The following is a 12,431-nucleotide window of genomic DNA, read 5'->3' as shown; positions in this document are numbered from 1 at the left end:
AACTTAAATTAAGAAGCACAAAAAGAAGACCTCGTTAAAGTACATTTATTTTAATCTTAAAAATTCTAACCATGCAAAGAAGACAGGAGGTTTATAAACTCCTGAGAAAAAACTCACCTTTAACCATTTTTCATCTGCATGACCAAACTTATTGAGCTACTCAAATCTGCCAACTTCGCTGCTGAAATTTTTACCAAAATAAGAAAGGTTAGCTGTTCCTTACAACTAATAAAGACTTCAGATTGGGCAAAACCTTCAACGGAGAAGAAGGATTTTTGTGGGTTTTCGGAAAACCCAGTTCCAATCTGGACAGCGGAAAACCCTGTCCTGTCCGATTTTAGGGTGGAAGACCTTACCCTCAATGCATTGTCTGACTTCTGGAAAGCTAATTATACCTAAAATTTGGAACCTAAATGAGCAAAAACAACCACAATGAAGAAGCATGACAAAATAGATAGTTTAAGATTTATTTCTTGAGCTTCCTTTCTTTATGGGCAATTGTATACATGCAGACATGGAAGCGACCTGTCATAATAAACAATTGTCATAATTTGTACAGTTTCCACAAATGTTACAGCCTTGACTCTATAGTTTACAAGTGCTGTAATTTTGATATTGATTGTAAATTTGTCTCATACAATCAATGAGAATATTGCAGTTTATTGTGTCCGTATTGCATCATTGTAATGTCCATAGGAATATGTCCTTACAATATCTTTGAATACGAGAACTTCATACTGTAGTGAAGATGTTATTTGCTTGTGTCCTATCAATTCCTTTCTCCCTTGTACTTAGGCTCAGTGAACAAGATTGTTAAGTTTGATTCTCACAACACTGACATCATTTATTGCCGTAAGTTTTACTGACAGACAATACGGTGCTATAATAGTGGTATACCTTCACACCAAAAGGTAATGCAGTTCCATTACCTTTTTGAGGCCAAGAGGTTTTATACAAATTACAAGAATACCTTTCCCTACCTAATAGCATAAAGGCTGACAATGTCCCTTTGATATCTGTTACCGGTATTTGTGGTTTGAAACATGTTGATAATATGATATTGTTCCAAATGCTTCAACCTGTTAAAAAATTGCAAACATGATTCATGGCATATTATGTGTCCTATGACATTAAAATCTGATGTGCTATTTACCATCTGAATAAGTAGCAAACTTCTGAAGTCCATTCTATGCCCTTCCACTGGTTAGGCCACAAGTTTCTATGGTAACAGAGGATGCTCAGCTCCTATTGGTCTGATTTAAATAATCATCAAGAATCCTGAGCTCCTATTGGTGACTCTAGGAAGTTCTCTTGAGTTAGAGATGAATGGCCTCAAGCTCTGGGAGAGGGGGCCCAATTGTTTAGCACAGGCTAACTGCTAGGCCTATTTGGGCTTTCTAGGCTTAGCTGACTCATGTTATTGGATGGCGGAGACTGTAGGAGCCTAGCAGAGTCAGTTCTCTGTATCTTTGTCGGAGTGCTGGGGGTCAACGACCTGTCTTCATCCGACAGTGTCCGCTTTGGTGAGGTCACACTTTTGCCTCCTGCTGATGGTACTGTGGGGGGACTAACCACTGGCTGTGGTCCTGCAGTGCCTCTAGTGGCTCCTGTTGGTACTGCAGATGTTTGCTTCAGTGACCTCACACTTTTGCCTCCTGCTGATGGTACTGTGGAGGGACTCACTACTGGCTGGGGTAGTGGTCCTGCAGCACCACTAGTGGTTCCTGTTGGTACTGCAGGTGAAGACACCCACTGACCAGGCTTGCTTTGCACAGCGCTCCTGTTGGGCTTTGCTTTGCTCCCGTCTACAAACAAGTAGCGCAAGCGGCGTGACCCTTTACCCCTTGTAAGCCTTGACGCTTTTGGAATGGTAATGATCGGAATCTCAGGGCTTCCAGGGCTACTTCTGGAACTTTCCACACCCTCCATATTTAACTGAGTTGCCCCATCTACATGGTCAACTTGTCTTGTAGCTTTCGAACCACTCTCATGAGTCTCTTTGCTTTCTGAGAGCAAATCCAAGTCTGGTTTCTCAGGCTCTGCAAACATATCGGGGCTGTGACCACCGCCACCGTGACCATTTATTTGATCTTCGAGTGTCGTACGTTCATCCTCTGATGGCATCTCCAAAGTTCTGCCTTTGTGCAGTTCAGTCATAGGGGGGTCATTAACACTGGCAGCAACTTGTCCATCCTCCGCTTCTCCGATCCTCCACATCTCACTATCAGTGAACTCTTCATCGTCAAGCTCTACAAAATTCCTCTCAGACAAGGCGTCGCAGTGTTCTGCAACGACTGAGCTCGACCTTCGACCTTTGCTTTGTTGAGATAGCCTGACCTCAACCTCCAGGACCTCGTCCACAAAACTGTCTCCCCAGTCGGACCACTGGTTGCTGGTGTTCCTGCTGCAGCTGCCAGGGGTCTCCCTTGCAAGGATTTCGGACGATGCTCGTCTCTTCTTTGGCGCTGGAGGGCTGGTGAAGGGGCTGTTAATTTCCACAGGTTTGACCCTGAGTACGAGAAAAAACAACATTCCTTCGTGAGCCATTGTTGTTGTGCTATCAGAAATATACAGTATAAGCATCACTGTTGAAAAAACATTTTCCATAAATACGCAAGTATAACGAAATATAGCTTGATTAAGTTGTGCATACAGCAACCTGCCAAACATCTGCTGGCCGTCCTCTACATTGTACCTGTGACGGGCTGTTACAACCTTTTTGTGTTACATAGACATATATAAATTCACCATAACAGGAATGCTAGGAAAAAGAAATAAATATGTTTCTTCCAGTGTTAAAAAATGTACAAGATACATAGAAAGCTAGGCCAGGAAAACTAAAAGAGCAAGCCAGATTTGTACACTTACAGAGGCATTCCTTGTCCCTCCCCCAGGACAGTCCCTGGACCTGAAATGGCAGGGAATCTCCCCATGTCTCCATCAGCTGTTGCAGTACTGGGTCTAGCACCACTGTCTCTACCTGTACACAGAACATCAACATTTTCACTTAGTCCTACATGTATGTTACATCATTCATAAATTCAACTTACTGCCTTTATAATTATACTTAATTAGATGACAATGGCAACGATCTTTATCAGCATTGCAAATCCAAGCCCAACATGGGCTAAGCCTATTATTATTTAATACATTGGTTTAGATAATCATATTAGAAGAATAGAAAGGTTATGCTTTGTTCTAACTGAATCTACAGATCTTCTTCCTTCTTCTTAAAACATGAAAATTAACAATAAGTTCTTGAGAAGACTTTCCCCTCTGCAATAGTTTTAACTACATTTTAGTAATTGATAACTTCATTACCTGTGCACAGATCCAGTGCTGTAACAAAACCTCGAGCTTGTGGCCTTACACAACCAGGTCCTTTAGTTGGAGGAAGCCTCATTGGATCCAACAGCTGAAACAAGAGGCACCGAAGGTGAAGTCATCAGTTACAGTGAATTGTCTCTCTCTTTACTTCTCCCTTTATGTAATATATAATGTAATACACACAGAGAGATAGAAATGTAGATATAGATATGGACAAGCAATGACTTTTTCATGCATCTTGCAGTTCTTTCATATAATTATACAACAGCCATGTAGAAAAGTAGTTTCAATGTTACTGTGTTAGTGTAAATATTTGATGATTGTACTATGCAATGTGCGTATGTATATAAAAACTGTCTAAATAAGTCCAGGAAGATAAATGATGTTCTTTGGACACACGCCATTAGATTTTCTTAATAGCGTCTCAATAAGTTTCACAGAACAAAGGGAATTTTGTTTAACTGACAGTGTCAGAGACAAAAGATATGATGAGAGACCTACCGTGACCAGGAAGTTGCGCAGAAGCGTGTTCCTGAAGATGGGTAGGGTCTGCACAGACTTGCTGAGAGCGCTGGGTGAGGTCACCACATACACTTCCTTCTTACCGCGCGTCACGGCCGTGTACACGTGCTGCCAGTTCTGGTGGCGGGTGGGTGTACCGACGACATACAGCACCGTGTCGGACTCAGAACCCTTCAGACATGGAAAATAAGTGAGAACAGGTTTTACCAAAAGGCTCAATCATAATGCAGTCATGATATGACTCTACAAATGTATTTCCCAAGTCGCCATGATAAAATGTAGAATAAATAATTGGTTCAATCACAAGTCAAGCATCAAACATAATCTATAACGCCAGTTAAGCTCTGACCTGGTAGGTGTGAATAGTCCTTGCCCACGCATGCTTCAGGCCTCCTTTGGACTTAAGCTCCTTATAGTTGACCTTGATTTGCCTCTCAAGGTCATCCAAGGTCAGCCAACGTATTGTCTTGCCTTTCGCTGAGATACATTCCGTGTCCTATGTAGTTTGATGGGAGACAAAAGCAGTGCTGTGACTCAGTGTGTTTTTGTTTGTTAGTGTGTACCATTATACTAGGAAATGAGGCTTTTCAAAAACTGCACGATTGTCAGGATTTTAGTTTTAGCCAGGCATGTGTCTAGACCACTGCAGCAACAGAACACAGTGAACAACTATGCTGCGATGTACTCAGAAGACAATATTGAAAGAAGAAATAATATTTGCATCTGCTTTTTTTATTGTGTATTATGTACTTTCTTGTGTAAAATAGATATTATTAAACAAACAAGCATACATCTGTGATGAAGAAGATCTCCCCGTTGCATAATCTCACGGTGTCCAGCAGTTTTTTCGGTTTCTTCCCTTTTTGTTCTCCTTCCTCTTTCTCTTCCTCTTTATCCTTTTCTTTTTCCTCCTCCCTCGCACGTTGCCGTGCCTCCGACGGGTCCACATAGACACTGATGTTGGCATTTTTAGTACAACACACTTTGTCTCCTACCTGTATGGGGAATATGAGATGGTCAGGCTTTTAGCCAGGTATGCATCAAGGCATCATTGGGACACGCTTTTCTTAAAATAACAAGAAATTGGACACACTAGACGCCCTTACAATGAGGAGCAGATCCTCTAACAAGCATGAAATTCTGATTGACCAGGTATTCCACTAGGTGAAAATTCTCTTTGACTCTGCACCATGGAAGGTGTATGCCCCCGGACCCCCCTACAATAGTCGTGCCTATATCACTTACTGCAAATCACCAAAAAATTTGGAACCCCTATAGTAAAATCCTAGCTAAAAGACTGAAGATGGTACACTTTGTGAATAACCAAGAGGAATGGATGTCCCTGTAGCTCAACTGGTAGCAGCCTCACAGCGAGCTCCTGGTTACAGTTATTGTCGAAGAGATTGATAAGTCATGTATGAGCCCAGTCAATAGAATTTTTAACTTACAGTGACTTCTTTTGTAAGATGTATACACATTTCTGATGGCTCTCAGTCCATCTTGTTCATGGAGGGACCTAGTCTTGTGAGAGTGCAAGACAAGGAGGTACTTGACTGTGTGTAACTTGAAATAGAAGTCACTGTTCAAATTCTATTAACTGGTGCCACTTTAAGTTGGTAACTGGGCGACCCTGGTTCCAGTCCTGGCTTAAGACATTTCAGTTGGGGCTGCACCTGCATTCAAAATTTCAGTATTAGTATACCAATCAGAATTCTGTCAGCAGATGCTATTATCATGCAAACTTAAAATGAACCAGAGCATTAATATCTTACCATAATCCAGCTTCGGTTCTTGTTGTTCTTTATGCAGTGTCCAGAGTACAGCTTACAGCACACTTCATTGATGATGTTGCAGTCCTTCCTGTATAACAAGAGGTAAAACAGTTATCTGAGATGAAGCAAAATGCTTTTTCAAATAGCAAGAGGTGCAATGTGGTGCAATATGGCTGCACTACAGCTCTCATTTATAGCCAAACACACAACCTCACCACTACCATCATGGTACAAAAGGCACTGGGGAGAAAATAATACCATTCTTGAGTAAAATGGCTTCTTTGTGTGAACATTAAAAAAAATGAACATATTATATAAATAAACTCAAATTTTTTGACTGTACAACAGTCTTTGTCAAGGAATGAATGTGGATCTTTGGGCCCCCCGGGATCAAAGTTGTTAATTGGATGCAGTCGCTCCCAGGGTTAGATCCCGCCATCAGATCTGAGGGAGCAGGCTGCATCACAGTAGCCTGAGTACCATCCGTATTCTACCAGGGCTCCTTACACTCGCTTTTTAGGGGTAGCGAGTGTAAGGAGCCCCGGTAGAATACGGATGGTACCCAGGCTAGCATCACAGAGTCTCTGCAATTTTACGACAATACTTTATGCAGCAGATTCAATACGTGACAAAGACTGGCATCATACTCACTACTCTAAAAATTTGGTCGTCGGTCTAATTCTTTGTGTTCGCAATTACAATTCAAGAAGGCTTCTTCATGATGAAATCTATCAACACAGATGAACCTTCAAACCAAAAACCAACCTCCTGAAGGCAACAAACTGTGAGGACTTGTGGTCTTTTGCGCAGCCACTCTTTAGGAGATGAGTCACAGCACTGGTCAACACTGCAAGACAAACAAACAATCAAATCATTTCACAAAGACGTCTGTAAAGTCTGGAACCTTTTTCTTACTTTATAAAAACATCTTTTAGTATGCTTTAAGAACATTGTGACACAAGTTAGTGACACTGTTTTAACAGTGCCACATACAAAGGACAAAGAGAGGGTAAAGGTAGTCCCATAGGCTTTTTGTGGGTGTAAGGGCACAGGGTTGATATCCACTGTGTCTAGAGCACGGTACTGGAAGAAGGAGTCCAAACCTCTCCTTTCACCGCCTTTTACCTCTCCGACTGAAGTCATGTACCCATTTTTACCCTGGGTGGAGTGACGAAAGTTGTGTTAAGTGTCTTTCCAAAAGGCACAAGGTCAGTAGCATGACGGCATTCAAACCAAGGACCTCTGGCTTCTGTGTCAAACACCCTGAAGTTATACCATGTGACCCAATATCTTTTTTTATATCAATGGGTATTGAGTTTACAGTGTAGGAAAGTAATGACTGTAGTACTGTCATTGTACTTACTGTCCTCCCTGTCAACTCTGACCTCGTGGAAATTCCTTTCTGGGTCAAAGTGAGGCAGTCTCTGCTGTGAGATCAGCGTGGCGTTGTCCACAATCAGCCTGGACTCGGATCTGTAAACAAACTGTTAGTCAGATTCTGCATGGCTTTGTTTCAAAATACTTACACAAAGACATGTTGTATCTGTTTACATTGATGAGGGTTAGAAATTGAGGTAATGAGATACACCAAAAGGCAGTTACTCGAGCAACTGGATATAATTTTGGATTTTCCATGTATCTTATTACTACCTTGATTTCTAATCTGTATTGTATCTTATTTAGTTTGAGAAGATTGAATGTTTGTGGTGGAAACTATTGAGTACTAGGGTAGAAGACAGAACAAGCATGAAGAGGTCATGGAAAATCTGCAAACCACCTTTAAAACTTCAACATACATTTATTTTCCTTTTTTCAATCAGAATAATGCTTTATAATCCTGTCGGTATCCTAACTTGTTTCAGTTTCAGTTTATTTATCTAACCAGGCAAGTACACATAGCCTACTGGCGTTTTTTAAAAACTTGTTATAAACTTATAATTTTATAAGGGTTCCCTTGGACATCAGTAGAATATCTAAATACTAGTAAATAAACACCTGTGATTGGTCCTGAGCCTGATGCTCCAGCCAATGGGAGCCAGGGAGTGGTACATGTCTGTGAGGAAGTTGCCCGGCTCTATGGAGGGCAGTACTCAAAAGTATTCAAACACAATTAAAAAAAGAATCCCCACCTGTGATTGGTCCTCAGCCTGATGCTCCAGCCAATGGGAGCCAGGGAGTGGTACATGTCAGTGAGGAAGTTGCCCGGCTCTATGGAGGGCAGCTGGTCCACATCTCCCAGCAGCACCAGCTTCTGTAGGCAGGTGTGCTTCAGCAGGATATCGAACAGGGTGGAGAAGATCTGTACTGATACCAGACTGCTCTCGTCAACCACCAGCGCTCGCACGTCCTTGAAGCTCCACTCTTCGCCCTTCAAGTGCCTGTAAGGTTTGAAATTGTCACATTTAAACAGTTTTACCAATCCTGGAGAATTTTAAGGCTCAGTTCAGACCTTTAAGTGGCCATAAGTACTTAGCTTGTGTACCATCCCCCATAGCTAGTGACTGCTGGCTCAGTGCTTTTGCTTGCTAACTATGTGTACCATCCTCTGTAGTGATGGAATTAAGGAATTAGCAAGTGAAAGTACTGAGCCAGCAGTCATTATGGAGGATGGTACTCAGGCTATAAGTCACTTGAGCAGTATGTCCTATTTATTTCAAATAAAAAAACATTCTGTTTTGTTTATCAAGACCTAACCAATGACACTTCAAACTGATAGGTAGATTTGAATTTGTTGTGATCCATGATTTCCATCCCTACCTGTAGGACCAGATAACCTGGTGTAGAGTGTAAGCCTTCAGGCCTGTGCGCTTGCCGAGAAGGTGGGCGGCTTTTCCTGTGGGAGCGGTCAGTAGGATCCTGACTGTTTCCTCTTCCTCAGCCTGTCTGAGTTGACTCCTGATTGTAGACTGAGGAGATGGACTTGCTACGGCTTCTGCTTGGGTACAGTCTTGCATGCTTTCACATTCAGTAAAATCCTGGTCCTCCTGGCTATCTTCTTGCCCAGACAGACTGTTCAAACTGGAGTCTAGGGCCTTCTTCAGACGCTCATCATCTTCACGTTCAGCCTCGATCTCCGCGAGAATCTGGTCGTGTGCAACTTTGAAGACTTTGCTGACCACGTAGGTCTTCCCACACCCTCCTTTCCCGGACATGACAGTTACAGGGTTCCTGCAGATTAGCTCAGCAGCCTTCTTCTGGTCTTCGTCTTCTCCGAATTCTCCTTCCAGATCGGCAGAGTCTATCACCCACTTGCTTATCTTGTCCTTCTCAAGAAGCTTGTCAATCCCACCTCTGATGTTGTTCTCATAGTCATGGTACCTCTTCAAGGCAACTTTCCCTTCTAGCTGGACTGTGATCTTGTTGTCTACAAGAAACTGCATGGCTCTGGCCCTGTCTACGATGTCATGGTCTCTAAAAGACCGTCGGTGGAGGGATTTCTCGTAGACGAAGGTGTGGCCCTCCCGACGACACTTGGACTTGATGAAGTCGTAGATGTAGATGGCATCCTTCTCTGTTGGCGGAAACCTGTTGAGAAATTACCAAAATGATCAGACACGAACTATAAACGCTGAGCTTTCACTCTACTAATGTTTTGTACCATGTTTATGTAGTGATATATGTTGATAGTGGTGTGTTACGCCGAACCAAATGGTGTGTTACGCCAAACCAAATGGTGTGTTAAGCTGGTGTGTTACGCCGAACGGCGGTTATACCGGCTATATAGATGCAGATACAGATACAGATAGATTTAAAATGTATTAGGACTCGATGTAATCTGTACCTCTGTTATATTCGTATCTGACCCTTACCTCTTCCCTCATGACCTTAATGAAAAGCGACCTGCAGGCCGATTTGAGCTTCTCATGAATAAATAAAGATACAAACAAACAAACGAACCTCTCCAGGAGGCTGCAGTGTTTGAAGGCGTCCAGCGTGGCCTCGACGCCGATGAACCGGTGCTTCCAGTACATGATCTGGGAACAGAACATGAAACAGAAAAGTCAATTCATTTTACAGTAAACAACACGTGAATGGAATACATTAAGTATTAAGTAACTACTAGTACTACAGAAATGTTTGTGGGGGTTTTAAGTTGCCAGTGACAATGTTACCACCAAAACTACAAACATACAACCACCACAAACATTCACCCTTTTGCGGTAATATTATCTGAAGAACCTACCGGCCCAAAGCCAAGCTTCCATGGCTCTTGTGCAGTCACTGTCTCCAAGACTTTCAGCTTATCTTTCTCAGACAGCAGAAGTCCGTAGAACCTCTTGGGAAGAAGCTTGGAACCATAGCGCAGCCAAGTCGGAGCTACCATCGCCTGCGCCTCTTCTTTACCCATAGCTGAGGAAACAAGCATGAAATGCAAATTAGTTTCAAGTAGGGATGTGTAAGTTGGTAAAGGTACTGGCACAGAACCACAGGTCCAAAATACCAGAACATCAATGTGTGAAAAAACTTATGCTCAAGTTGCCAACTTTTTTACTCATGTTAAAACAAAAGTGTGTTAAGTTTCACCACAAAGGTGAAATTTTTGTATTGGAAAAAAGAGGAAAACATAGCATGGTTAACGTGACATCAGCAACATTTCTACTTGAGATCCTCTTAAAAGAGTCTAAAAAGCACATGGTCTAAACAGTTTGGGTACAGATACTATGGCCTCTGTGAAGTTGCGAATAAAAAAATGATACCACTTTATTATTTTATTTTACGTATTACTATTATTGTACATTGTATTATAATACCTACAGTTTATGCATTGAAGAATTTGTGCTGCCACCGCCTCTGCTGTCTCATTCAAGGAGCCATATTGTTCCACTACTTCACACAGGTTCTCAAAGTTTGGTGGCTTCTCCTGGAGCCGTGGTTCTAGCTGTAGTGCATCGTGGAATGCTGCTCTGTCCTTATCTTGAACCCCACATTTCTTTAGGAAGAGTTGGATCATGTTCACGTCAGGGTTCTGGTTGAGACGGTACTCGGGATAGCCGGTCGTGAGGTACGTGTTTCCTCCACTGAAACGACATTCCACGCTGAGGTCCCACCATGGGTCCTGCAGTGGGAACCTCCCCTTGACGCGGTGGAGTCTTCCAGATTTGTCCCTCACATGAACTGTGGACAAAGATGGGACAAAATAAAATGTGTTTACGTGTACTAATATACATCAAAATTCTATAGACACACTCATACACACACACATGCACACACTCAAACACATGCACACACACAGTACACACACACACACAAACGCACATACATTGGTCGCACACACACACCCAAACAAACGCACACACACTCACACACACACACACACACACACACTTCCTTTGGGAAATAATATTATGCCACAAAATTGCCACTACAAAACTGGGATTTAAATTATGTTGGAAAGAAATTGTATCAAAAGGGGAAGAAGGAGGGGCACTGAGTGGGAGCAAGGACGTCAGGATATAAGTTGGTGGAAGCGAGGTGCAGACAAATAAGTTGCATGCAACAAGTGGCAGCCGCTTGTGATCTTGGCGAAATTAGTGAAATATAGATTATTAATATTATGAAGTGCATAAGTGTTCACATAGTCACATATCATTGATCCAAGATTTGCCTACAAACTAACAAAGCAAACAAAGTGGAAGACAAGAACAAAGCCAAATTCTGTACCAAGCTGGTTGCAGAGGCGTTTGGGGGTAGCGACAGAGACGCCCGCGTTCGCGTCGTCGATCTCGTCCATATCGAGCCACTGCATGTCCCCGTCCTCATCGTCGTCTGACCCGGAGTCGTCTGCTTCGTCAGGGGCGTCGGGAACCTCGCCTTTAGGGACGATACAGCCACTCAAAACCGTCACACTGCCCCAGCTACGTTTGGATGGACCCGCCATTTTGTACTAAGCCTTTGACCCCGCATCCAGACGTGAAACATAAAAAAAAATCTGTCGACAAAAAATATTAAGTTGAAGAATAATAGAAACAAAACTCATTAGAAAATAATGTTTTTAAATAGCACAAAAATAGCATTTGGTATAATCATGACGCACTACTCTAATTTTAATGAGAATAAATTTGTGGCGTCATTACATTCCGCTGCGGACAGTGAAAGCGGAAGTGGGAACGGGATTTTTGATACGATCAAAATGGCGAGTCCATACAAACGTGGTGGCTTCGTTTTGAGCGGCTGTATCGTCCCTAAAGGCGAGGTTCCCGACGCTCCTGATGAGGCAGACGACTCCGGATCAGACGATGAAGATGACGGGGACATGCAGTGGCTGGATATGGACGAGATCGACGATGCAAACGCGGGAGTCTCTGTCGCTACCCCCAAACGACTCTGCAACCAGCTAGGTATAGCGTCGCAACCTGGAGCATGCAACCAGTGCGCCGCAGGAGAGGCTACTAGTACGGCTGTGTTTTGAATACCGGGCTTGGTCCCAACCAGTTTGGCTTGCGTAGAAAAGGAACACCTTAAAACATAGAAGGCCCAGTAAAATGCCTTAAAAAACAGCCGGGCCTTCCCGGCCATCTGCTTGGATAGTAACAGTGATTGCGTAACAGTGACGTCAATTATTACCTCCATGAAATGTCATGGAATGGAGGTTATATTTTCTGTTATGTGTCTCTGTCTGTGTAGATTATTACTCAAGAACGGCTGGATGGATTGGTTTCATACTTGTTGTGTTGGTGGGGTGTGATGAAAGCTCGAATCGATGAGATTTTGGGAGCCGTATCTGTCGTTATAATCGATGTAATAATATCAGAAATCACCCCTATATTTGAGATATATTGGTACAGGCATCGTGCTTTATGTGTTTGTTAA

At 42.7% G+C, this 12,431-nt stretch overlaps 2 protein-coding genes and 1 long non-coding RNA gene across 3 annotated transcripts; all 3 read right to left on the bottom strand.

Moving 5' to 3' along the window:
• Nucleotides 1-3,834: 3,834 nt before the first annotated feature.
• Nucleotides 3,835-4,755, bottom strand: LOC118423584. Its single transcript, XR_004832071.1, has 3 exons — nucleotides 4,641-4,755; nucleotides 4,199-4,345; nucleotides 3,835-4,020 (listed from the first exon to the last, which is right to left on the bottom strand). It is a non-coding gene; the product is annotated as an uncharacterized LOC118423584 (long non-coding RNA).
• A 584-nt stretch (nucleotides 4,756-5,339) lies between these two features.
• Nucleotides 5,340-8,363, bottom strand: LOC118422337 (DNA helicase B-like). Its single transcript, XM_035829857.1, has 6 exons — nucleotides 8,311-8,363; nucleotides 7,751-7,999; nucleotides 6,985-7,094; nucleotides 6,387-6,468; nucleotides 5,622-5,709; nucleotides 5,340-5,402 (listed from the first exon to the last, which is right to left on the bottom strand). Exons 1-6 carry the CDS (start codon nucleotides 8,361-8,363, stop codon nucleotides 5,340-5,342), a joined length of 645 nt encoding a protein of 214 aa, XP_035685750.1.
• Nucleotides 8,360-11,499, bottom strand: LOC118423019 (DNA helicase B-like). The gene is made up of 5 exons (XM_035830913.1): nucleotides 11,283-11,499; nucleotides 10,377-10,736; nucleotides 9,805-9,971; nucleotides 9,519-9,595; nucleotides 8,360-9,146 (listed from the first exon to the last, which is right to left on the bottom strand). Exons 1-5 carry the CDS (start codon nucleotides 11,497-11,499, stop codon nucleotides 8,375-8,377), a joined length of 1,593 nt encoding a protein of 530 aa, XP_035686806.1. The 3' UTR covers nucleotides 8,360-8,374.
• Between the last annotated feature and the right edge of the window lie 932 nt (nucleotides 11,500-12,431).

Source organism: Branchiostoma floridae, chromosome 9, assembly GCF_000003815.2.
Source record: "Branchiostoma floridae strain S238N-H82 chromosome 9, Bfl_VNyyK, whole genome shotgun sequence".
NCBI lineage: Eukaryota > Metazoa > Chordata > Leptocardii > Amphioxiformes > Branchiostomatidae > Branchiostoma > Branchiostoma floridae.
The sequence above is the reverse complement of the archived record's forward strand: the minus strand, read 5'-3'. Positions and strand labels throughout refer to the sequence as shown.